The following is a 27,056-nucleotide window of genomic DNA, read 5'->3' on the forward strand; positions in this document are numbered from 1 at the left end:
CTTCATTATTGTGCAAAAATCAATGGAATGGCAAAACATTTGTTTGGTTTTAAGGATTTTCCCTTTAAATGCTGCTCAAGGCATTACCACCAACAGAATCAATACTTTTACATGACATTTTACCAATAATACTTTTGAATGCAGGGCTTTTAATGGGCTAATTTGAAAGGTGTATATGATGTATATATATATATATATTTATAGTCTTTCCCTCCACAGCTCCACAGTAGATCAGGGAGTGGGAGAAAACTCCCAGACACCTTTGTCTGTCAGTGTGGGAAGTTGAGGAAAAGTTAATTTGTCTGTATCTTCAAATGTGACTAAACATGATGATGGTAATCACAGATTTCAGAGAGCTATGGCACTCTTCTTAGGCGGGATGGTGGTCTAGTGCAACACATACAGCCATTTGGGTGCCCTAAAAAATAGATTATGATTTAACCTCCACTGGAGAACGTAGGTCACGTCTTCTCTTTTACTTATGTAAAAACAGCAATACCACAATGTATCAGCTATTGAAGATGAGACTACTTTTAATCACTTAATGTGCTGCTGAGTAGCTTGTATTTCCTAAGTGATAAAGTCTTATCTTAATCTATAATAATAAATGAGAATGTATTTATTGATTATTTTGCATATTATTACTTAAACTGAATCTGAAAAGTAACAAGCAACTAAAGTTATCAAATCAATGTAGCTGAGTTAAGAGAACAATATTTCCCTCTGAAACTGTGGACAAGAAGACACAACATAAACATAAATTATGAGACTACATGACATTGTAACTCAGCTCTGAAGTGGCTGGATGACAGCTGATGGCTGTCAGGTCCTCTGTAGCTATATACAGTACTGTATTTCACTGTTGCCCATTATGTTAGAGTAGATTAGATTCAACTTTATTGTCACTGTGCAGAGCTCAAGTACTGGAACAATGCAGTTTAGCATCTAACCAGAGACTAAGTACAATTATATTAAACAGCAAGCGGAAGTTAAGTCAAAGTCAAAGTCACCTTTATATTCAATTCTGCCGTATGTACAAGACAGAGAATCGAAATTGCGTTACCCTCAACCTCTGTGACAAGACATATATTAAAAAGAAATAGTGTAAAAGTGTAGGTGTCATAATTTTGATTATAAAACAAACTGTATCACCTATGTAGGTGGCTATAGTCTTCAGCTGCAAATTTCTCTTTGGAGATTAATAAAGTATCTATCTATCCATCTATCTTGCTGTGTGAAGTTGATAATGTGTCATAGTAGTATAGCGTGGCAGCAAACTCTTTCACGGCTTAAATGTGGGAACTACGATGATGATGACACGAAGGGGGAAGTGAACGCCTCCGTTATGCAGTGTTTCATTATCAGGGTGAGGAGCTGGATACTATAAAGGAATGCTCCTCCACCCCCCTTTGCCACCCCAGATCAATGCTCTGCAATGCCTGGTGGGTACTGGAGTCCTCACAACACAAAGAAGAGCCGTGTTCGCAGCGCCCACAGAGGCGCTGCAGCCTCCATCGAGAACTACCGGTACCGAGATGCCCAGCTCGGGATGGTTTCCGGTAAGTGCGTAAAATGTTTGGACCGGGCACTGGAAGACGGGGAAAGTGTGAGGTGAGGAAATGACCGGGCTGCTATTTTTAAACTAATTTCAAAGGAGGAGGCGGAGGAGGGTGAGTCACAAGAGAGGTAATGTGAGTGCTGAGGTCCTGACGAAGCAAATCGGCCACATTGATTGAGTGTGGAGGGAAAATTTTTCCGCAGACAATAACCTAAGTTGCGCTCCAACTTAGCCGATACAAAACAAGCCGGTATGGCGAGTAGCCTAAATTGCACGTTTGCATTGCATCACTGCGTGTAAACATCTTGGTTTTTTGCACATCCTTGGTGTCATAGGGTGAATTTTTTGTGTGTGCTTTTCGCTGAAATCCCTGCTGCGGTTTCACCGCCTGGAACTCCATTTTCCACTGATCTCTGCATCCAGGCGTCCATGCACAAAGGATGCGTGTGATCTCGGGGATGTAGGCTAGATGGTGTGTGTGTGTGTGTGTGTGTGTGTATCGACGTTTGTAAGCGTATGGCTCTGCCAATGGGATGCACGTTTAAGGTCTGTATGTCGCTTTTTAACATCACGGCGCGTCATGTGGGAAAAAAATATAGGCCTCTAGAAACGATGATATTTTGTCTGCAGGCATCAGAGGGGGGATGCTGCTTAAATCGGAAAAAACCGATCAGTTTCCAAATCAAAGCGCTCTGAATTGTGGCTTCATTTTGTGAAGACACCAGATTGCACGAGGCTTTAAAGATAGAAACCCAAGCCCTCTGCTACAAAGTAATTACTAGCTAATATAAAAAGGTTAACAAGTTGATATCTACTTCAAGGCCTGACTGCGTGTAAGTGAAAAGCAAACTAAAATGAGAAACAACAACAACCCCATATATAATAAACCTCACCTATTTTGTTATTTAATGTACTGATTTTTTTAAAAACGTCGCCAAATACGTTCTTTGTCGATGCTTTTATTTTGAAAGGCACGGCCGGACGTCATCGTATCCGCGGTGGCTGATTTGACCCGCTCGCTCATCAGCATCTTGAGTTCACTCACTGGCGCGAGATCCGCTCGCGGAGAAGGAGGCAGGTCGGTATAGAGAGCCTCCAAACCGGGCTCCGTCTTCTCCTCTTGCCGGGAGTAACGGCTGTCTCAATTTGATGCTTTTCACACGGTAGACCGAGTCAACCTCTCAGGTAATTTGACCCTCGCCTCAGGAAACGAAACGTTTAAGCAACAGTCACTATACTCTCGGCGATACAATTAGAAATCATCGCTCCATTTACCTCTTAATTAGGACAGCGATTGTTCGGGCAAAGATGGAAGACGCGGTAGGCTCGCTCGTGCATCCTTAACGGCTGCAGTTCGGGATACGTTAGCAAAAAGCAAAGCTTTTTCTTTTTACGTGCTTTCATGTTTTAGTCATTCGTTGTATTGTTGACCAAGGAGAGTGGGTTTTTTTTTTCTACAGTGACATAAAATACTGGATGCCATAAAGAGCACACAGTAATTTATCCCGGTTAGTGCCAGCCCTCGAATAAGCTAACAGACTTCTTGTCAGAAAACCTATTGATGGAAGCTGTGTAAAACTGTGATCAACCTCCCGAGGCGTAAAAAGTGACATCTATGTGTTTATAATCTTGTATTTATTTCAGTGAGTGTTAAATAGTAAATTCGGCACCTTTAAGGTCATATTAAAGGCTGGCTAATAGTCTGGTCAGGTGTCTGTCCCTCTTGAACCTATATATTGTCTTCTGTGCAATAACATTTCGTCTGGTTTCATCTGCCTGTGGCGTAATAGCTCCTGAAGTTAATGTGCTCATCTAAACAAACAAAAAAAAAAGCTGCCTCTCAGCTTGTGTTGTAGCTCTTTCCACTTCCCATTGGAAGTCCCCCCCACTTTAATGGGCCATTAAGAGGCAACTAGGATGGTTGAGCTGTCATCTGGGCCTGATTGATTCGGTTAGACCTCAGATGAGACTGATGTGTGCCTAAGAATTCTCCGGAGCTCCCAGATGAATGTCTCTCCTCCACCCCTCCACCCACCCCACTCCCCACCCACATTCATGCAGGGATCAGGGTGGTTGACAACCTGGCTCTAGGCTGGAGATGCTGCATGCAAAACATCATGTTAATGCTTGTTGCGTATGATCTGTTACCTTCAATGTAGTGAAGATGCACGGCTGTAAGTGATGGCATGTATCCCTGCAGTGCAGTCTTCACACAGGTGGAGGGACACTGAGGAAGAAAAGTTTAGCAAAGGCGAGGAGCATTTTGGGCTCCTTGTAAAAGTGGGCCACTGGTCCCTGCGGTGAGTGACGCTTTTCTGGGGCAGGCTCGGTGATGACGCTCACCCGGCCCGGATTGGGAACAGACACCCTCGTCCATCCACTTTGGAGAGGTGTGCGGAAACTGCTCTGCTCGGATACACACTGCAGGAAGGTCCGAGCAGAGAGACAGCGGGTCTGACTTTTCAAACAACAGCCACTTTTTTCTGATCCATCTATCATTGATGCTTCTCTGGAGCAGGCTCGTAAGTATGCTTCTTCGCAGTCCATCTGGCCCTGCACCCAGTGGTGTTAAATCAGTTATTCACCATCTTTTGTAAGAGAGTAAGTTGTTGGAAAGTCTTTTTTAGTCCAAAGTGTGGAGTTGCACTGACTTGGCAGCTTTTTGTGCCCAAATCCGGAGCCCTGAAGTGAGAAGCGTACTGCTATTTAAAGATGGCACAACTCAGCCAGCTGCTGCCGTTTCCGCTCCCATCGTAATCGAATCGGTGCTAGTGGAGTGCGCCAGTGAGGGTGTGTGCCGTCCGCTGTAGATTATACAGTCACAGCTTCGAGGCGGTCTGTAACGGCCACTTTGACATACCTGATTGGTGGCTTCTTTTCCTGGTGAGTGTGTTTGTGGGACGGAAAATGGGAAGAGGACAAAAACCCCAACCGATATCTTCCACGGTAAAGTTTCCATCCATGAAGAGGATGTGGGTTTGTCATGGGAGTTTTCAAACAGCGTTCATCCTGATTGTACAGAGCTGTAGACAAGATTATAGCATGAGTGGTGATTGATGAAGTGGGTGAGGTAACTTTCAACCCATTTAGTTTCTCCTCTGTCAGAATATTTAAGCTCTTGGGTGTTTATGTCATGAATTGGTTGTGTGCATCATTTCCTTTTCGATCTGTCTGCCCAACGCTGTAAAGTGAGTGGTGGCCGTCAAAAGCTTCACAGAAAATGTCTTCCATGACAGTGAAGACGGTGAGCGACAGAGGTCCTGTACAGTTTGAACAGACTCATCACTTTCATCCTGATCTGTTGTGTACGACAAGGAGTAGGGAGAGGGTTAACAACTCAAAAGGGAACTAGGCCATCAACATCCCTTTTTTATGGGCACATTCTGAGGCTGGCTGTGAGCGTGACAGAAACGGCAAGTGAAACAGCAGTATTTGATGGTGGAATGTATCTACTCAAGCCAGTTCTTTTTTTTTTTTTTTTTTGGATCATCTATGTTGTACTTGACATGCAGTGATGCATGCAAGTGTTATGCATACATAACATATGAGGCTATGGCTGAAATGGTGGAAAATTCTGTGTTTGTAGCTCTACCCCCTCACCGCCTCAAATCTGCTCTTACTTTCTGACACCAAAGATATTTTCTCTTTGCCTGGATAGAGCAAAACGCTCACCACTCAGCTCGATTATTTTGAGTCATCCAGCCAAGGCTGTGGCACTGGGCGGGAGTGTAAAAAATTTCATCTCCAACCACGAATACATCTGCCTCCTCTCAGTGGTGTCAGGGTTCTCCTCCAGTCTGTTTGTATGGCTCTACTATGACACTTTGAACCCGACTTTATGTGTTTTTTTGACAGGATTATTGGCCTGTTTGATGTCCAAGTGTCATTGCTCAGGTTCTTCTTCTGACAGGGAAGTTCACCTTTTAACATGCCAGTAAATTGGCTTAGACGAGGAACAGAGAAGCATACCAAAATACAGACTACAACAGTATCGGTGGGAAACAGTGTCTGATTCATGTATCACAACGGCATACAGCTTCACGTGCCTCGGACAGACAGAGCTTCACTTCATGGCAGGACTGTGATCATTGATTACGTTAATGGTCTTGTCAGAGGGCCTCCGGTGGCCTGGAGACCATCACAAAGTCTAAAGGGGATTTCGCTCTTATCTGATGCTTCAATTTAGTTAGACCAGTAATTCACTGAAATGTAACATGATATGGTGCTCCATTTGACCACCAGAAGGATTACTTTGCGATGAAATTCATCAGTAATGTTGAGAGAGGAACTGAAGGAATTTTTGTGGCCTTGTTTAGGGTAGGAGTTTGGTTCGTATGTACTTTTTCGCAGATAGTTATAACCAGCTTTTTTTCCCCCTCAGTGCTATTTTGTTTTTGGTTTCTCATGCAGGCAAATGTCGGTGCTTGTTTTTCTCAGCTGCCACAAAAGATGTGGCATTTCTAGTATTGCAGCTTTGAAGCTTTGTAGTCTAATTTTGTATTGATTCTGTAATGATGCTGTGAAGTCTTGGACTGCAACTGATAATCATTTACTTATTCTTTTTTTTTTTTTTAGCCATTCAATAGTTTCTGTAAAATCCCTGTAAATAGTGTAAAATGCTCATGACAGTTCCCTGGAGTCCAACGTGATGTTTCCAATATTGAATTTACTATGATATAAAGAACAGCAGCCGGTTTCTCACTTTTGAGAAGCTTTAACCAGCGAATATTTCAATTTTTGCTTTCTGAACAGCTTAAATGATCTATCTAACAAAATTGTTGCCAGTCATTTGTCATCTTACTGATTAATCAACTGTTGGTTTCAGCAAGGGCTGCAACTTAGAACTTTTGTCATTATTGATTAATGTGCACATTATTTTCCCCACAGCCAGTGGTGAGGTCTTCAAATGTCTTGTCCAACCAACACACAATATTTAGTTTCCTTTCATGTACGACAAAGGAAAACCTCAAATCTTCATGTTTGAGAAGTTGGAACCAACTTGCTCTTTTATGAAACCTTAAGATGTTGTGGAAATTCAGTTCTTAACAGCCTCTGCCTGATGTCTAACTCGATCTCCTCTCTGAACTGAGTTAAATAATAATTTACTCTGTTTTCATCGGCTCTGCTGAGTCTGCTCTGTCTTTTGCCAATATACTTCTTTTATATTTCTAAAAGCAATTAACCCTATTTACTAGGTATTTGCTTTGCAAGCTCAGTCAGCTAAAATAATTTTGGTAATAAATTGCCCACCTCAGGTACTTAAAAGGTTAGTTTGTGGTTTTGAAGTGATGCACTTGGCCAAGAAAAGTGATTAATTACATTGTTGGAGTGTTTTGATGACAGCGTTTTGACTTTTTACATGTGAATAGTTTGAATAATGCCCAGTTGGAAGCAAAGGTCTCAGTGTATGCCAGGAAACTGTTCTCCCACGAGATTTTAGCACCACCATCAGCATGACGGAACAGAAATCGATTCACGCTTCAGTCATCCAGTTTTGTGGACCAGCAGCATCATTGTCTTTTTTTTAAGATGACCGGAGTGGTGTTCTGCTGTGGTCCATGTATTTCAAGTTTTACCACACTCTGTGTTCTTAGACACATGTAACTTTTATGTTTTGGCTCTTTTTAAGGGCCTTTTGTTGTTTTCTCTGTTTCACGCTTTGTCCTACTGCACTCTCGTTCAAATACAAAATTCCTGCAATTTGTGTACAGCTTCACAAATTCTCTTTCCTGTCTCTTCCTCCACACTCACGTACGTCTTTTGTCCTGCTTTTATTGTCCTCAAAAAAAAGTGTGGTTATAGCAGATCTGCTCAAGTTAGCGACACTAAAAATAAGTGGGAAAAGTCTTTGTGTTCTTTCCTGAGGTTTAATATTGTCCCTCTGGCTGTGACACCTATACATAGTGCTGCAGCTTGAGGTACTGTTTGAACTTGACTCTGACTGGACTAAAAATGTACCTGGTGTTGGCCCTTAAGCACAATATGTAAAATGGCAGCAATGCTGCATGATCGACAGGGAATGTGGATGGTTACACAGCACAAAGCTTGATGTCATCTTCATGCTGTGGCCTTTTAGACCCCAGTTACTCCTTGTGTTTTGCTCTATCCAAGACATCAAAATGTAGCTCACGCTGGATGACAAGTGTGAATGGGGTCTTACTTCTTAGGCCATGTCCGGTTGAAATTTCTTTGTGGTAGTGATACGTTTATTTTGACTACTCTCTGTTAATGATAAACTATGATCTAACTGTCTTTGTTTTTCTTCATCAGAGAGGTTAAGATGGGTGGAGCTGCCGTCTTAAGTATGCTGGAGACCTGAAAACTACTATTAAACTGCTGCCGAAGACCTCAACCACCCCCACCCCACCCATGACTTTCGATAGTGTATGTCTACCTTTTTTATGTTTACACAGATCCATAATTAATGATACTAAGTTCATGTACAAAGAATAAGAGAATAATAAAAGTATTGTCTTTTTGTGAAAGATTAATTCTTTCCCATTCAGTTGGAGAATAAAATAAGCGCAAAAAAAATGTGTTACTGGAAGCAGCACATTTTTTATTCATAGTGATTTCTAAAAGCAATGCTGACACTCAAACATTTAGATTAATGAATAATCTAGTAAAACATACCTATACAAAATGATTAATGTTCTGTATATAATTTGTGATTTCTTCATCTCAATAGAAGTAACTATATATGGTTTGGTTTTAAATGTGTCTTGAAAGTGGTCAGGGATGATCAGATGCTTCAGATACTTTTTGAAGTGGAAAGGTTCATTAGGGCTTTTAAGGAATTTAAATGAAAACATTTATCTCATGAATCCAAGACCGCAACGTTGATGTGAATTACTGTTTTTACTACACTGGTTTAACTTAGTGTGTCTCGGCCCACATCTTAAACTGGTGTTGATGCTCAGACTGTTGTTTTTCAGGAACCGTTGATTGGTGTGCCTCAAACTCTGTAATGGAAAATCGTGGTGAGTACCAAGTTGCTCGTTGTGGTTTGTTGAGTGCAGTGTTAATGCTGTGGAGAGAGCTGTAGATCCACTCATCTTGCTGTACATCCACTGTGTTTATGGAGTCTGTCTAGCCTTTGCTCTTTTATGAGCCACTCAGGACTCCAAACATACATCTTCTCAACCTCAGAGCCTGATCGAGGATAAGCTTCTCCTCCCAAAACTTGGTCTTTCAGGGTTTTCCCAAGTCTGCATGTTATATGTGTGTGTGTGTGTGCTTTGTTGCTGAAGAGACGGTTCAGTGAATATCTATTGTGACATTGTTTAAGTTGCTTTTTCTTCTGAGTTTGACTTTGAGAACATGAGTTGCTGTGCATTAAGGTGAGCTGCTTAACTGCTTTTAGAAGATTTTATGGCAACACTGACCCTTACCTCTCTCCCAAACCCAGCAGCTGTGCAGGAAAAGGAAGTGTTAGCCTTGATTATGTGCACTGCTGGTATTTGGTTCACTGCCACCCGTAGCTCTTAAGTTAACTAGTTCCCTTTTGGGAAAAAAAAAGTTAAAATGTGCATACACTAAACCATGTTTAGTGTCTACTTTTTAATAAAATGTCACAATTCTCATCACTACAACACAGGAAAATATCTACAGGTGTGTTGCAAGTGTTGAATTCCCCACAAAGGAACAGGGATATAAACTTTTTTGGTTTCCTGAAGAGACTTATGAGAAGACTGATACCACTTTCATAAAGCTGCAGGCAGGAGCTGCTTATCAAGCTGAAGGTGACAAAAATCTGCCTCATGGCAGCTCTACAGCGTGCTAACTACAACAACAACTACTGTGTGTAAAAACAATTAGTTCTTGTTTTACAGGGGGTTGTTCCCGTTTAGTCTTTGTGCTAAGATAAACTAACTTGCTGCAGGTAGCTTCATATTTATTACTCAAACATGAGAGTGGTATTGATCATCTGACTCTGATAAGTGTACTTTCTGAAATATTATTGACTCACATACTCATGTTCAGAAATAACTGCCTGTCCTCAGTCCTGTCCTTACTTGGTTTATCACCGTGATGTTGGTGTTCAGTTTATGTTTTTTAACTAGCTCAGATAGATAAGTGTTTGTACAAATACAGTGCATGAAGCATATGTAAATACATATGAAAAGAAGACTATTTTTTCGATGATGAATAAGACTTGCCATAGTGACACAGAGCTTATAGCACCAGCCACAGGATACTATCCATACTCTCCCCATGTTGAACGGGCTGTGCATGTGCATGTGCATGTGTGTGTGTACCTGCCTCAGTCTGCCTGCCTGCCGAAGTGGCCTGGCCCAGTCTGTTATCCAGGTCAGGCCAACAGGTTCTGGGCTCATGCGGATTGGCTCAGCTCTCTCTGGAAGCTGGCCCGGTGTGGAGGCTGTATGTGGGGCACAGGGAGAGAAAAGGAACGCTGTCGAACACACTAGCTCTCCATCTTTAGAAACAGCTCGAGATGCAGCCAAACGCTCAGAAAACTCTGATCTGTCCAGGCATAATGACACAGCTCAATGCTCTGGATTTCTCTGAGGAGCAGTAGGACATGGTTCTCTGAAGGCACATAAACCTCCAAAGGAATCAAAGCTCTAATTCAGGGGGTCCAGTCCACACTCCCCTTTTTCGTCAAGTTTACAGAGAGCAGTCTCTTTTTCTTTGCTGCTCTGCCTCTCTGTATTCAAGCACCAAACAGCCAAACAGGGCAGCTCTCCTTGGCAAACATGTTTCAAAGTCATGCTAATACCACAAAGACTGTTCAAATTGTGATAAGAGACTTGGAGATGTGCATAAAATGGTGTCTGGAGGCATTAAGAGAGGTGAGCAGCATGATAATTACCCTCTGCTATTTCTGAACAGTAGTAGCAGCTTAATATTAGCGTGCATGCTGGTTGTAGAAATGGCAGCATATGTCCAATCAACACATTTTCCTGTCAGATTGACTTGTGATCCTTCATTCCTCCTTTGTCATCGCAGCGGATGTAATTCTCCCAATTCGTGTCCATTGTTTGTGTTCAGATGTTGAGACGGCGCAGCATCTCAGACACACTTGACCTTTACACAGCTCCTACAAAAAAGTCAGATCCTGTTTAAAATTTCACCTGATTGAGGGCATTGATTGACATTGCTCCAGTTTCTTTCCTCTCCATCCTTCACACCCAAACTAAGTGAAGGATTTTGTCTGGCTAGATGCATTGCTAATTTAGGAATGGCCTATACTGACACTGTCTATATATCTTTATCTTCTGCTCTCCCGGTCATCTCAGCGCTAGGAAGGCGAGAAAATACTGACACCCGTGTGTCGGGCAGCGAATTGCATTCAGGGCACAGTGTGGTCTGGGCTCTGAGGTTTTAAGTCTAGTATTTCTGTGTTGGTTAAATCTTTTTATTGTAATGTTTTGTCAGAGTTGCACATTGTTGTTCTCTTGACACCCACTGCACCACACAACACACATTACATTGGACATGCATTACTGGATGCACAATTGCACCGCATACTGCAGCACACGCATCAAATTGAAAACATAACTCGTCCTTCTCTCAGGAATGGTAGGCATCTTTCAGTGAATGCTGACCTGTGCTATGAGCCAAGGAGGGAGGGTCAGTGAGCAAGGGGAGAGGGAGTCCAACTCCTGGAGGGAGGGAAGGTCTTAAGGAGATTGCGAGAGGGAGGGACGGGGGAAGGATCGAACTGAAAGGCGTAGAGAAATAGTAGGCGAGAGAAACACAGAAAAAGAAAGGACCCGAGATAGAGGAGACCCGGGGACTTTGTTGAAGAAGGAGGAAGGCAGGTGCAGCTGCTGATCTGTCAAGGGTGGTGCGCACGTTTCTGGGTGCAGGACAGGTAGAGGCCCCTCAGGGGCTGGATCATGGGACAGAGCCTTCGTGTGGAGACCCCATCTCAGGACCCACAACAACACAATGGCGGTGAGTTTAAGGACTCACTTGTGCACTCTGTGTCTACTTCACATTTTTGCGTTCCCAAAAAGCAACATACACAGCATGAAATCAGTATACTATTTTGTAGATGTTAAATGAATGAAAGCCTAGAGGAGCGAGAAGGGTCGGAGACAATCAACTTTGCAGAGTCTCGTCTCTGTCTGCCCCCCCTTCACATTCGCCACCACAAGGAATGTTAAATCATTAGATCACGTGGATGAATCTCAGCTCTGTTTTTACACACTCGTGTATGTGTTGCACTCTTGTCACGTGTCACTTATTTACTCCCTAAAACTGGTTATTGAAACAACCTTTATTATTTAGAGATTATTGGAAAAGGTTATTGTGTCTGCCTGTTAGAGGTTTTACGTGTTGTTTGATTGTTTCCTAATTTTTTCCCCCCTTGGTTATTAAAATTTTCCATATTACACAGTGTAATCCTATAGACCAACTTAATCTTGATTTATAGTTTTTGATCTTTAGGTTGACAAAGTAGCCCGTAGTGAATTCGTAGGACAGATTATGGTATTTCTGACCTCAAACAGCATGTAATAATGGTTTTTATTTGACTTACTGGAACTATGCAGTTGGGTTTTAAATGGTTGCATGATTTTAGGGCGCACAAGATTCCACAAGAAGCAATCACAGTGATAATAACCTGTTTGTGCTGTCAATTAAGTAGATTGAAATTCATAATCTGGCCTGGCAATGGTTAGAGTTATAATGAGGTTGGTGGTATTTCCCAACCATTGCACCTCGTGGAGGGGGGTTTCTTATGTAAGTGATCAGGGCGGCTTGGCTAACAGGTTGGCTAAAGGCCAAGTCCTTTAAAACAACAATCTCCTTTAACCACATGCTCACCTGACCGGGCCTGCCATGACTCATTGAATCATGAGGTTAGAGGGAAATCTGGCCTCTCTGAGAGAGTGGTAGGTGTGGCTTCAGGATAGGGGTACGTCAGAGGATCAGACATACACACACACACACTCACAGTGTCACCCACCCCCATGTTTCCTGGCTGGTATGTCTTATCTTGGCAGAGCTCCTGATTACAGAGCATGGCTACAAGATTTCTGGTTCTGGCCTTGTTCTGAATGGAAATATGTTTTATATCATGTAAATGTTTTAACCGTCAAGATATTAATTAGTTTCACCAGTGTCTTTGTATTTTACCTTGCAGCACTATTTCCATAAGCATAACAGTGGACTGTGTTATTCAGTTGAGGGGAGGTTGTCTTTGTTCTCGGTCACAGAATCAGGGTGGAGTGCAGTTTCCTCCCTGTGTTTCCAGGCTACCCCCCCACCCCCATTACTCCTGTACTTTGTAGCTTTTTTTTACCCTTTACTCCCATTCCCAGACTTACAGTCACACACAGCTGTAGTGCCACCACACACCAGACCTCTTCTCACTACAGTTGAAACAATGACATGTTGGAGAGTTTTTCTCTGTATCTGTGAAGAATAATTTTTGAGTGGATCAACAGCTCTCTTGAATGTGATAATTAAGTTGGATGTACTTTACTTTTTTGTCTCTCCCTTTTTTTGTGGAATTTTTGTCTCAGTGGATTGACGCTTTTGCTAATCAGGCATTGTAGGCTAATGTACAAGTCTCCTCAGGATATGGTCAGTCATCTTTTTCAAATAGATGCGTGCTGCATGGGCTGAGTCCTCTGCGATCGTCATCTCTGCAGTGCTTTGGAGTGTGCAGGCCTGGCACAGGCAGCTCTTATCCTGCTTCACTGGCTTCAGCTGAGACATTGTGGCAGAGGCTCCTCTGACAGAGCAGTCTGCTGTGTGAGAACCTCAGTTCTGGTTCACAGGGAAGCTGCCTTAAGCAATGCTTAATCTGGATGTTATGGCAGCTGGTCTGAATCCTCAGATTTCTACCTCGCCAAGATAAAATGGATTTCCATGGTGTGGACATGTCCCTTGAACCTGGACCCTTTCTGGTGTAGTTTCAAACAGCTCTCTGCAACTTGGCCTTTTGGCATTTTCTGTTGGGATATATACAGGACAGTCGATTTTGGGGTTGCTTCCCCATGGCATGCTGCTTCAAGTCCCGCCACCATGGAAGCTGGACAGTTAACACTCGTCTTCCAGGTAGACCAACATCTGTTTTTTTGAAAGGCTTGTCAAAGATTAAACTTCTCAGGCACAGCAACATGGGCAGTAGTGCATTAATTTCAACAGTTCTGATTTGAGCTGTTTTTGGGGTTTTAAACACTGTGTAAGCATTCAGTTCATATTTTACCCCGCCAGCACCATTGAGGTGGAGTAGCGGTTAAAGATTCTGTCCTTCAGCTGCAAAAATGGGTTTGAATCCTGTGTCAGCAGCCATCCACCGTGCTAAAATGTCCCTTAGCAAGTTACTGTAGCCCTGCCAGCTTCAGGGGCGCTGGTCCGTAGCTAGCTCTGACGTCCCCCACAGTGTGTGTCAAACGAAGACTCAATTTCCACCCAGGAATTCTATTATTGTTGTTATTATTATGTTCCTACATTCTTTATTGGACTGCTAAGTACACCACATCAGTATTGTAGGTATTGCTGTGAGAGGATATTGTTGTGGGAATCAAACTGCAAGGCATTATTGTCACCAAGACATCCTGTGTGCGCATGAGACTGGATGTTTTAAATCGGATCCTATTCTCTTTCCACTGGTAAATATTATGTCTGCTGAGCACAGCAGCTGCAGCCTTGAAAGAGCTAATGTTGAAACTCTTTTCTGAGCTCAGCACCCTGTCAGTTGGTCTGTCAATCACGTAACCCAGACTATGTAACCATGACTGCAGAATGCTATTTAATGGAGTACTTTAAAACCTTAATGGCATCTCATAATAAGCGTTGTTTCTTAAAACATATTGTTTTAAGGTTGTTAGATGTACGTATATGACTGACTTTTTTTCTGCTACTGTATGACTGCATCCATGTGTGAGCCTCTCTTCCCTATAGAGGCAGTGAGGACTGAAAGGCTGATAAGGCGCTAGTCTCCATCTAGCCAAGGAATGTGAGCACTTGACAGTGAGAAATCCTGGCCAAACGCCAGCATCAGACCTCTCCTGTTAACTGTGGATGTGTGGAGGAGTCCGTGAGCTCTCAGCATCACCCTGCCAAAGCACACTCAGTCCCCGAGAACTAACAGCTAAAGATAATAACAGCCGTAACGAGCACGGCCCTCTTCACAAAGGCATCAGATGAGCTTGGTTAGAAGAGAAAGATCCTCTCTGATTTTCCATGCTCATGTGTCTTGGTTTAAGTTGCGCCAATCTTTCTTGAAACTGTTTTATTTATATAAAATTACTGCTTTTTTTTAGATGATGAAGCTGAGCAACACCACAGCACAATGGTGGGTGAGGGGGGCAGCACGGGAGACAGCACCCCGAAACGTAAGGGCAAGTTCTCTACCCTTGGCAAGATCTTCAAGCCGTGGAAGTGGCGGAAGAAGAAAAGCAGCGAGAAGTTCAAGGAAACTTCAGAAGGTTTGTCGTGTGAACTCATTGTGTTTATAGTGTGAGTGAACCTCTCTCCTTCCACACTGGTCATATCAGCTGCTTTCAGCTTTCATCAAAATTTCTCAATGCATGTGTTCCTGCCCAAATGTTACAGGCCCCTTTGGCTCTCCTAATGTTTTCAGTGCAGCTACAGTAAGACAATAGGCTGCTAACAAAATATCCTGTTGAATGCAGAGCTCTAAACTTGAATCATGTATTCTGGAGCATGAGGTCACACGCAAAATGTTTTTACTGCATTGTGTTTTTTCCTCGTGGAGATCTAGGAAATAAAAAGCTTGGTGTGTAACTAACTTCTGTTTATTGACGGCAGAACTGGAGAGAAAGATGTCGACGAGGCGTACGCGGCAGGAGCTCATAGAACAGGGAGTGCTGAAGGAGGTCCCGGACAACGGTAAGAGTGCTTCTGTGATTCATCTGAGCTCTTTGCACAATGGTGTCTGTATCTGACAGCAGCAGCACCGAGACTATCACACCCACACAGACAGTACAGTTAAGTTATCAGTACATTATGGCAGGAACACTGTCCTCCTAACCAGCAGGTGTCTGAGACATATTTAAAAAAGGCAAATTTACTTTCACCTTGCTGTTTTTCAGAGTAATGTAATATCTGTTTAAAATTGCATGCCACTCTCCAGAGCTGAGGAAAAGTGGAACGAATTGTGCCCTGCAGCAAAATAGCTTTGAGAGGGGTGTGTGCAAGCGTAATGCAGGCCCCGCTGTTGCAGAAGCCCATTTATTAAACCTACAGCTGCTCCTTCATCACACCAACAAACACAGACTCTGTCTACGGGGCTTGAGTTAAGGGCACCTTCCTTTTTCACCATGGAACAGGGCTGCAACTACAGATTTATTTTCATTATCGAATAAGTCTGTTCCGTTTGTCATTTCTCAGTCTGTAAAATGTCAGAAAATTGTAAAAGTGGCCACCATGATATCTCAGAGCCCAAGGTGTCGACTTTAGATGACTAGATCTGTCTGACCAACAGTTCAAAAACAGCAGGTGTTAAAATTTACAACAATATAAACCAGAGAAAAGCACCAAATCTTTACATCTGAGAAGCCAGAACCAGCAGATATGCCATTTTTGCTTGTTAAATGGCCTAAAGGATAACCCATTAAAAAATTATTTTCGATTAATTTACTGTCACCTCATTTGGCCACTTCTGTTGTATCACATCAAGGTTGAGGGGAGACAGAGGAATAAGCTACCAAAATACTCTGCAATATCTAACAAAGACATTGCCATCCTAAAACATTATGAATTATTTTGATTGAATAAATATTTAGTGTTTAGTTTTCACTTGCTTGATGACTCAGAGTAGCGTTATAGTTTTTAGGTGTTATAGTTGTGTATTCATCAAGAACTTGGTCATATTTCCAACTTCTTCAGATGCAGATCCAGATGCTCAAAACCTGAAGCAGCACTATGTGAAAAATGGCCACACTCTGCCTGTGAGCGCTGGGGTCGGAGGAGGTGGAGGAGTCAGTGGTAGCAGGAGCCCATGCAACCAGGGCAAACTCCCCTTAGAGTCCGATTTTAGGATGAACCCGGCCTGGCTCACCCAGCCAGACGACCGCAGGGTCCGCTCTCCCTTGAACGGAGACCGCAGAGGAGCTCCGGGCTCCAGGGGCACAGGACTGCATGAAGATGGGTGGAGAGGAGGAGGGATGGGGTCTCATGCACATGTTGAGGGCGAGTGGAAGTCTAACATGGTCTGGCAGGGCCAGATGGAGGAGGGCAGACGTGGAGGCCGACTTCACCCTGACGATGGGCAGAAGAGGCCCGGGTTGCAGAAGGCGCCATCGGAGGATGGCAGGAGGAGTCGGCCTGCGGAAGCAGACTGGAAGCCCACACTCCCTCGACATGCATCTGCTGAAGAGGGGAGGGCCCGCAGAGGTGAGTCATGGTATTTTTTACCCCTGCCATCTGACATCATCCAACAGTTTTAAAAAGCTGCGATCATAAAATCCCTGTTGGGTTTTCTCACTGTGAGAACATGAGATAAGTTGTATATATTGCAACTTGACCTCATTCATACATGTTTGAAGATAGCAAGCGATTCTTGAGTCTATGCATTTTTTTTCACTCCCTCCTGCTGTCACTTTCCTGCTTATGTGCTGTCCTCCCAGATATAGACAGGCTCCTGACGGCTCCCTGGGGCCCTGCTCCAGCTATGCTTCTTATTCAGGAACATGAGGGAATAGCTCGTCCTCTCTTCTCCTCTCCTAATTAATGTCGCACGATCACTATACCCATTATTGCCCTTTAACGCTAACACTATCATCTCCGTGATAATTGGTGAGGAGCCACAGCTAATTGATTTACTGAAGCATTACGCTTTGAGAAATAATGATGTTTTCGTCTGTTTTTAGATATCAGTTGTCCAGTTATCACTTACCTGACATGTGAATCACTTTTAATTTTTTAGTACTTGTTTATAAAAGTATGTCAGCATGATGAGAGGGAACCTAAATGATCTAAATGATCCACATGTGAAACTTGGGATACAACAACATAATTAAGAAGATTAAGAATACTTCCTATCGAAAAAAACTTTCTCAGTCTCACAAAAAAAAGTTTTTATGCTCGCTTGAGGTGCCTTTTGCAGAGTTAATGCACTTAATGGGAGGTAGAAGCACCTTTTTCTGAGGTAGCAAATATTTATAAAGACACTGATGTAACCTTTGTCCGACTGGAGACCTGAGCACCTCGGACTGGAGTGATGAAATCCCTTGGTCCTGTGAGTGCTCTAGACGTTGGACATTTTGAGGACTTGGAGGATCTGGATGCAAAACCAAACCTCAGGGAACCAAAGGCCCAGAAAAATCTAGAATAATCGCACAATGGTACTGGATGTGAGCACGCGTTCATTTGCGATATCTTTTGTCAATTTTCTTGAAGTTGGGTTAAAATTTGCAATACGTTTGGATGGCAACCCAGCTACTGTCTCACTCTCTCCTCTCTGTTCTTCATGCTCACTTACTCCTTCCTTTTGAATTATTTCCTCTTTGGTCGTATGATGACACACTGATAAAAGCTTGTCTGTAAATAAATAACCCTGAACTTCAGAGCTGCAGCTTTGAGGAATGGTGTAGGAGCTATAGCGTGGGGGCTGCTGTGGGATGGGCAGAGGGAGGTGGGTATTTGGTGGTAATTGCAGCCGCCTACTCTGTTTATCTTCGCGGCTGATCCCTAGATAATGCAATTCTCAAACAAGTGCTATCATAGAGAGCACTTTGAGTGGTGAAGCAGCAGAAAATGGCTCATTGTTCAGTCCCTGAACTGAAACGCTTATAGCCACGTAGAGAGACATCACTAATTCAATAATAAGAAAAGATAAAATTAAACTTTTAAGATGCCTGCCATGTAGAATATTGTGTGTGCCTTTATTTAATAACATATCTTCATGATACTGTGTTTTCACAGAGTCAGACAGCCATTTTGTCCCTGACCCAGAAGCCCTGCGGGACACCCTGCGTGAACCTCTGCCACCTAAACAGTCTGTAATGCCTCCAAAATGGCTAATGAGCTCCACCCCCGAACCTGGCTGCAAGGGTCCACCTCGCACCCCATCCAGCCACCCCGCGACTCAGTACTCCTCTCCCTCTGCCCCCTCGGCTATGGCATCCAAGCCCGTCCGGTCTGTGTCCTCTGCGGGTGCGACCACTCAGCAGTCATCTGTAGCCCCAACCTCTGCCTCTCAGGGCACCAAGCAGCCCCCTCTGCCCCCACCCAAGCCAGTGAACAGGAGCAACGCTGCCATGCTGGGTAAGTTCGGCTAATAGTGGGTGCTTCTGTGAACAGGTGATAGAGGGTATCACCATGATCACATGCAGCCCACATCAGCAGTCACAAATATTCATTATGAACACTCAGATGTGTGCTCAGCTAGCATGTAGTTTTCCCACTGGCGAAAACAATATGTACATTTATGAGTCAGTGCATCACTGATGGCAAAGAGAAGCCTTCAACACAAACAGACACACACACACAAACACACACACGCACACTTTCACACGCATACCCTGGTAATGATGTTATCTGAACAGCTTGAGCAGCTTTTCCCCAGCTAATTACTTATTACGCCTGGACTATTTTAGCTGCAACTTTTCCCCAGTATTTTACAATCTGAAGATAACAGGGGCTCTTGTGGCTGCAGGATGCTGCTCGCACAGATGCAGTGTAGTGGTTGTTGTTGTTCTTTGCGCTTACTATTTTGTCACATGTGGGATCTTGCCGTATTTCCCACAAGGGCAAGGCTGGTTACTTCGATTCATTTTTATCTTACCGTATCTTAGCAGATCTGATGATTTTTGGTACCTTGTGTCCACTTCTTGTCATGCCTTTAGTTGTGTCCGTGTGATTGAATTATGCAGAGTTTTTTTAGTTATGATATTTTGTGAGGTGTTTTTTCTTTTTTTCTCATATTTCTCAGTCATGCCATGAGAGTCATGTGACTAGTCAAATGGGGGAAAAAATATAACAAGATGGTTTTCACTTGAGGCTATTTTGGTTTTTGTAAGTGGCAGATAGAAACAGAATACAATGCAGCTCACTTCAACACTGACAGCGTCCCAAACTTTTGACTGGTGAACAAAAATCTCAGTTGTTGACAGTATGCAGAAGCTGTCTATGTCGTCAAAGTTAGCAAACATTAGCATTTAAGGGAACTGACATTATACGTATTCTCTTTCTTGCTGAGAGCTGAATGAGAAAATCAATTCCACTCACATATATCTCAGTTAAATATGAAGCCTGGAGACAGTTAGCTTAGCTTAGTTTGGCTTCAGTTTTTTCATGCGTGAAAGAAATGAGAAATAATGTATTGATAAGGTTGATGGATTTTGCTACATTCAGACAGAGCTTTGAGTCTGTAGGCTAAGCTAAGCTAGCTCTTTTCTCATCAAACTCTTATACAATTAAGGATGTTTCTCAACATGTGAAACTACTCCTTTAAGAAGCCAAAATGGTACTGAAGAGTATGGGTTATATAATATTTTTTTAGGACAACAACAACCCTCAGAGCGCACCCTTATCTATATAAAAACATAAAACAGTACCACCATGTAACTGAATTCATTAAACACTCCAGCTGAAGGCCTCCGTCTCCTCCCTGTTAGTCTCCGCCCTGCAGGGGGGAGAGAACGCTCAGCTTCCGCTCTACTGGTCCTGCTGGAAGCGAGAGTGCGACTACGATGTCTACCTGTCCCTGCCCGTCTACCTGTGCCGGCGGGCTGGAGGCCTGCGCTCAGGTAAAAGGTTGCCCCCTGGTATCTGTGTGGCCAGGGTGACGTATCTGGAATGCCCCCCCTCCTTTAGAGTCTGCGTTCTTCATCGTGTTGCGCCCTTTCTAGCTGCCAGCGTATTTCCCCCCCAATGCCTTTAACTTGTTGACTGGCCTTGATTGCTTTTCTTTGGATGTGGTATATAAGAGCCGCATGCACATAATGGGCCGATGATGTGTGTGCCGGGTGCTTTGTGTGTGTGTGAGAGAACACTTCCCTTTGAGTGAGCAGTTGGATGTTTTTATTGCTGTACACTCCTATTTGGCTTGTGAATGAGGGTGAGCCTTCAGCAGGTTCCAGCTGTGTCCTGTGAATTTCATAGCACTAATCCACTGAATGGGTGAATGTGAATAAATGGATGGGAGAATGGAGGGTGAAAGGGTTCTAACATAAGAGTTTGACTTAGTTTAGAGAGGAAGATGTAATCCAGTTCAGTCTAGTCTACTGCATGTTTCAAGTCTGGAAGCACTGATCTTGTATTATGCCTCGGTAGCACGGCTATGGCTTTTAACATTGATGTCGCTTTTAAGCTGTTTTACAGATATTTAAGATTTATATAGCAAACATACAAATGTGCATGCACATAATTGGAGGGTTTGCATTTGAGCCTTTTGTTTAGGAGCTTTTTGCACATGAAAGATGCTCATAAACAAGGTTTGATGGCAGGTTTCAAATCTGGCTGTGTAGAGCGCGTAGGCTGTGTGTATCTTCTTCGTCTCTGTGACCTGGGGCACATGCTGCACACTGGCTGTTTAGGGCAGTGTGTGCATTCGTGTTGACACAGTCATGTGATGTGGCACACTGTATGTACACAGTAATGCTCAGTCAGACATGTAATCCCAGTACTTATATTTGTTCATGCGTATTCTGTCATGTTGGGTGCATCATACATGTAGAGCTGCTGCATGTGCATTCACGTCACTCAGACTAGATAGAAAGATAAAGCACTTGTCAGTAACTCACTCACAGGCCTAAGCTATAGCTTTCTGCTTTGTAATTGGATGTATTAACTGTTTTTCCACTTGCAGGTGACTTCACCCAGGCCACCGGCGGTGCCAGTCTTGTGCCAGCCAAGCCCTCTCCACCGATGCCTCCTAAGAGGACCACCCCCGTCACCAAACGCAACACAGAGGATTCCTCTGCTTCAAGCCATCTCATCAGCCCCTCACCACTTTCTCTGGAGGACCACAGCAACCTCTCTGTGGGATTTCAGCTGCCTCCGCCTCCTCCCTCCCCTCCCCTGCCAACACACATACCACCTTCCCCTCCCCGTCAACACATCCACACCCACCACCTTCACCATCAGCACTCCTACCCCCACCCACTGCCCCAACCAATACCAATGCTGTTTGACCCACCAAGCCCAACCACTGAGTCTCCTCAGCGCCCGGCTCCTGTTCCACTGCATATCATGATCCAGCGAGCCCTGTCCAGTCCTGGCCCAGCTCAGCCGCACCCAGATGGGTCACAGCGTGCACACACTCTACTTTTCGAAACTCCTCCAGAGTACCAAGGCGACCGTGGTCGCCCCCTTCCTGTCAGCATCCAACCACTGAAACTGTGAGTTTCTCAATAAATAATAATCTAAGAACTTTTGTTAAACAAAGTGACTCTGTCAACACAAAATCTGAGTCAGTACAAGCTAAAACAAGGCTACATGACAGGGTTTCTGCAGTATTTCTACCTCCATGAGATCTTTGCATCTGACCATGAGCAGCCTCCACATCCATTTTTTTTTTAGCCAAGTACCCTTTCTAATTGATCCTATTTATAGTTGAAGCAAATCTTACAGAGATCATTAAAAAGTCTGGTAAAGCTATAAGAGCAATGTACAGTATGTTGGTGGTAGGATGTATACATTTTAATTTGGAAAAAAATGTTTATTGTAGTGTTGTTTAAGTGCAAAAACAACTATGTTTAATTAGTTAAATACACAGAAAAAGATTTTTTTCTGGATCAATAATATTTATAAATGTATGTATTTTCCCTTTCAATTAGATCTGAAGATGACTACTCAGAGGAGGAAGAAGAAGAAGAGGAAGATGATGAGGAGGAGGAGGAGTACGATGGGGAGATCCCCCAGCCAGAACTGGAGCCACGGAGTCGGAGATGCTTGGTTGGAGATGCCGGTGTTTGTGTCATCCCAGGGGGAAACAGCAGCGAGGATGAGGAAGAAGATGAGGAGGAAGAGGAGGAGGAAGAAGATGAGGAAGAAGAGCGTGACATGCATGGGGAGGACAGCGACTCAGACGGCCCTGTGCGTTATAAAGATGAAGACTCAGATGAAGATGAGGAGGATGAGCCCCCACCTAGTAAGAATAACCCTGCTTTCTGAAAAGATTTCAACTTAATTTCAAGACTTTTGTGTCGCATTTGTGCTCCTTCACACCTGACCACTTCTCTGCTTGGCTTACATCCAGGTGCTCTGGCCAGCAGGGTCAAGAGGAAGGACACCTTGGCTCTGAAGCTGAGCAGCCGTCCCTGCGCCCCAGACAGGGACAGGTTTACCCAGGAGAGGAGCAGTAGAGACGACCAGCCTCCAGGACAGACCGGCCTCACCTGGCAGAGCAGGGAACAGTGGGAGGCCATCCGCACACAGATCGGCACTGCACTCACAAGGTAAAGACATCGACATCATACTTATCGTGCATGTTCTATTCCTTTGTACCCTCTAAACTAACAATAGTGAATGTGCATTTCCTGAAGAAATCAGATCATTTCTTAGATCTGTGTCCTACTTATTGCCTGAATGACAAAATGATGAAACTGTGTAAAAATAGTCCTTCTCTTTTTTCTTTTTTTTCACTTCAGGCGACTTAGCCAGAGACCCACTGCTGAGGAGCTCGAGCAAAGAAACATCCTTCAGCGTTAGTATCAAGTCTTTCTTTCCTTTTCACCTTTGTTATCCGTTACTGAACCTTATGATGCCTTCACTAAAAAAGATGGATTCTGTTTTGAGTCAGCTGCTCCCTCATTTGTTTGGACACATTGTTTTGCTGGCTCTAACAAACATCACAGCTCAATTCTGACTGATGATATGTCTATGAATTGTCTTATTTATGTAAATGAAGCTCATTCTTGACATTCTTGAGCCACGTCTTCATAATGTACAAAATAACATTTCGCTCATGCACTTATAGCAAGAATTAACTTGAAAAGACTGGAATACTGTTCAGATGTCTAATTCTGGAAACTGCATTTACTCTACCTTTGGTGCACATCGAGCCTGGCTTTCACACTGCATCTAAATAAAGCACTGTTTTTTTTTCTTCCCTCTCAGCCAAAAACCAGGCTGACAGACAAGCTGAGGTTAGAGAGATCAAGCGGCGGCTGACCAGGAAGGTAAGGCAACACATCCACGACAGACATCTGAGTATCAAATCATGTGTTTGCTGGATATTAGCTGACATAAAAACTCTGTTTATCGCAGCTGAGTCAAAGACCCACAGTCGCAGAACTACAGGCGAGAAAAATCCTGCGGTTCCATGAGTATGTAGAAGTCACAGATGCCCAAGACTATGACCGGAGAGCAGACAAGCCATGGACCAAGCTGACTCCTGCTGACAAGGTATACCCATTCTTTCTTCTCTCCAGTGAGCACTTACCAAACCCAATAAATGCACCCAACAGATCTCCCTGAACTTGTGGATTGTGTTTCACATATTATTAGCATCAGGCATGATGTTTAGCAGGCTTCCTTTTAACTGACAATCTCTTTGCTGTTGTTTTGTCCAGGCAGCCATTCGGAAGGAGCTCAATGATTATAAGAGCACTGAAATGGAGGTTCATGAAGACAGCAGAATCTACACGAGGTATGCCTTTTATTAGTTGGATCTTGACACTATAATCCCTCAGATTTCAGTCCTTGTTCACTTGGCGACCCATGGTTGCCACAGTAATAGCAGGTGTGGTGTAATACTATAGCACATACACTGTATGCAGCCACTTTGTCAAAACTACAGAATAAAATGACTTGGAGTCTCATTTTTGTCTAAGGTTTGCTGTCCGTTCTAACCATAGTGACAAATACATTGTGTTTCCTGTGGCTGCTTCACAATAAAAGCGACTCCATGTTTAATCTAAACACTTTTAATGTGAAGCAGCTGCAAAAATTTGGGTTTCATTAGCATTAACTTAATGCAGCTCTGATACAGTGTCAGGACAGTGAACGGTAAACATTTAAGCTGATATCAGTGAGATACCTTTAAAAAAATAGTAATACTGGATTACATGCATGAATCATTTCCTGTGAAGCCCTCCTGCATGTGAAGGCAAATTGAAGCCAGTATAGGAATGGCAGACCCTGCAGCTAACAATAAAACCTACCATATTGTTGAGACATCATTACAGAATGTACAGTAAATACACTACATGGCTGTCGCTGGAAAAGACATCAAATACTTCATTTGATGAAAATCTTGAAATTATGACTTTAAACAATTTGAATGTCTGTTCAGGTGAGTCATGAGATCTCTTAATTTCCTTTAGGTTTCATCGGCCTTAGCCCCCCCCCTCTTCGCGGATAATGAAGCACTTAAGGTCTCTGTGAAGCTGCTCCCTATGCAGACAGATCGCCCTTTTATGTTTCCCGAATGTAATGTACAGATTATCAGGGAAAACCTGAAACTGACTCAAAACAAGAATGCTTCTCGCTTGCCCTCCATCGCCCTCCCAATACATTGCTTTCACTAAACTGAGGTGTTGGTGGCTGAGGACCAGATGCAGTATTTCTCCCGGACAACAGGGGGAGCCACGTGCCAATGAAGCGGAGAAGTGACAGAGGACCTACAGGGCTTACTCTCAGTCTGCTGTTATGTGGTACCCCTCAGGGACTCGGATCTAGTTACAACCTTTAATGCGGCCTCATTCTGTGTTGCCTTTTTTCTTCTTTATTGCATATGGACAAGCTAATTCATCATGTTAATGTAATAACATTCAATAATAACAGTAATAATAATAATGATGACTTATAATACTCCACACAGTAATAATAGATATGGAGACAAATGGCTGCAGCGAGAGCGAGCTGGAGGATGAAGACTGGGATATTCTGTAATAGGACTGGACATCTCTGGGATATTGTGTATGTTTTATAAAAATTGTGTACAGACTGCTATTGTTATACCTTAGAATGAAACTTGGAAAGATCTAATTACAAAATATTCTGTAATGCACAAGATATTTTATATTGTAATTTTGATCACATGACTAGTGACAGCATTTATTTGAGCCTTTTTTATTTGGCTTGCCTGTATTTATGGTTGTGATGTGAGGTGGCCATTTAAGCGTCAATCTAGATATAGAAAAAGGTGCAGGTCAGGAGGCTGTTGGTGTTTTTATGTGTGCCAACATACCCAATGCCTAAAGGATTATAGGTTATACTGGTTTTCATATCACTGATTTCTGCAATCCACTGCATGAGCCTACACAGAATCCAATGCCATTGGATCTGGATAATCTCTCTTCATTTATACTTTTTTATGAGTTTTTGTACTTCCCTTTAAAGATCAAACATGCAATGCATTCTGTAGCCATTTTGAATAAGGTTATGCCAGTAGTGTCAATACTAAGAGTTAAACGTAAATTGCTGTGAGTGTAGATCAGGGAATTATCCAAAAAATCAGAAAACATATAAACGGTCAACAGGGAGTCATTTTTGCTGGAACCTTTTTGAAACTGCAGGAGTGTTTTATCTTGTATTGTTGTCTGGCCAGTAGCTTACAGGGTTCTCTACGCTGTGTACAGGTTGATATAGGTTTAATTGATGCTTGTGTATATCTTGTCTTCCTTTCATTTGAAAAGAAATTTTAAATATAAAAGTATTATAGGTTGCTATTTTTTTAAGCACAGAATATTAGTTAAATGCAACAAAGAATGGGAATATGAAAGTGTACCTTTTCTGTAAAACTAAGTTCATTTTTAATTGAATGTGGAATTGTACGGACTGACAGTTTTCTTTTTAATTGTAAATAGTCACATCTGGATCTAATTAAAAACCTTACAATTCCTTGAACCTTCTGTGCAATTACTCTGGACCTGGCTGTTTAATCAATAGGCCTCTCTGACCTATTGATTGTGTTCAGGTGGAGATTTGTAGGGAAATTTTAAAAGGGAACTTCCAAAGTAAAATCGGGGCTGCAGCGACACCTGGTGGCATGGTAGGTTTTGTAAGGAGCTGAACCTGGACAGGGTTTTAGGTGCATTGTGCATGATGAGGATGTATATAAGAACCCTGGAATGCAGTTGGTTTTATAAATGTGCATGGGAAATGTTTAAAGCAGTATATTCTGTAGACAAAGGCTAAAACTCATCAGTGACCTCATTATGAGGTGATGCTGTAAGGTGAGGAAGTTGCAGGCCAAAAAAAGCCAACAAATTAAGAAAAGAGATTGCAGATTGCAAAACAACACTAGAATGTAAAAATGAATAATAAAGGAGTCAAAACAGCATCCTGAGGCCACAACACATATACTGGACATGTATAGTGACCACACACAAAAAAAATAATACCCAAGCAGGAAAATATTCCTAAATACTTGTGGTTTGAGACAAATACACAGGCTTAGAAAGAAACATTCAATTTAAAGCGTTACCCAGAATTTAACATGAAAACAGGATTGTTTTCAACTAGAAAACATTAAACAAACAAAGAGACTGAACTAAAACTAGAACCATACTCTAATTCCAATATATATTACAAGTGGAGTACATCAAAGTTTACGCTTGCCACAATTCATCATGTCATGTTCTTGTGTGTATTTTTTTTACCT

The 27,056-nt window shown here is 42.9% G+C and overlaps 1 protein-coding gene across 7 annotated transcripts; it reads left to right on the forward strand.

Annotated features, from left to right (window-relative positions):
* Window positions 1-1,467: 1,467 nt before the first annotated feature.
* Window positions 1,468-26,287, forward strand: phactr4b (phosphatase and actin regulator 4b). Of its 7 annotated transcripts, none has more exons than XM_041943284.1 (15): window positions 1,468-1,559; window positions 7,829-7,942; window positions 8,494-8,538; window positions 14,803-14,967; window positions 15,311-15,391; window positions 16,391-16,897; window positions 18,428-18,769; window positions 21,315-21,846; window positions 22,285-22,598; window positions 22,707-22,905; window positions 23,098-23,153; window positions 23,567-23,628; window positions 23,717-23,854; window positions 24,022-24,098; window positions 24,775-26,287. In XM_041943284.1, the coding sequence occupies exons 3-15, from the start codon at window positions 8,526-8,528 to the stop codon at window positions 24,788-24,790; spliced, it is 2,502 nt and encodes an 833-aa protein (XP_041799218.1). In that variant the 5' UTR covers window positions 1,468-1,559; window positions 7,829-7,942; window positions 8,494-8,525; the 3' UTR covers window positions 24,791-26,287. The 7 variants fall into 7 exon arrangements, with proteins under 7 accessions (XP_041799218.1, XP_041799221.1, XP_041799219.1 ...); XM_041943287.1 differs by lacking the exon at window positions 1,468-1,559 and adding an exon at window positions 1,589-1,611; XM_041943285.1 differs by lacking the exon at window positions 1,468-1,559 and adding an exon at window positions 1,602-1,670.
* Window positions 26,288-27,056: the final 769 nt, after the last annotated feature.

Source organism: Chelmon rostratus, chromosome 8, assembly GCF_017976325.1.
Source record: "Chelmon rostratus isolate fCheRos1 chromosome 8, fCheRos1.pri, whole genome shotgun sequence".
In the NCBI taxonomy this organism is placed as follows: domain Eukaryota; kingdom Metazoa; phylum Chordata; class Actinopteri; order Chaetodontiformes; family Chaetodontidae; genus Chelmon; species Chelmon rostratus.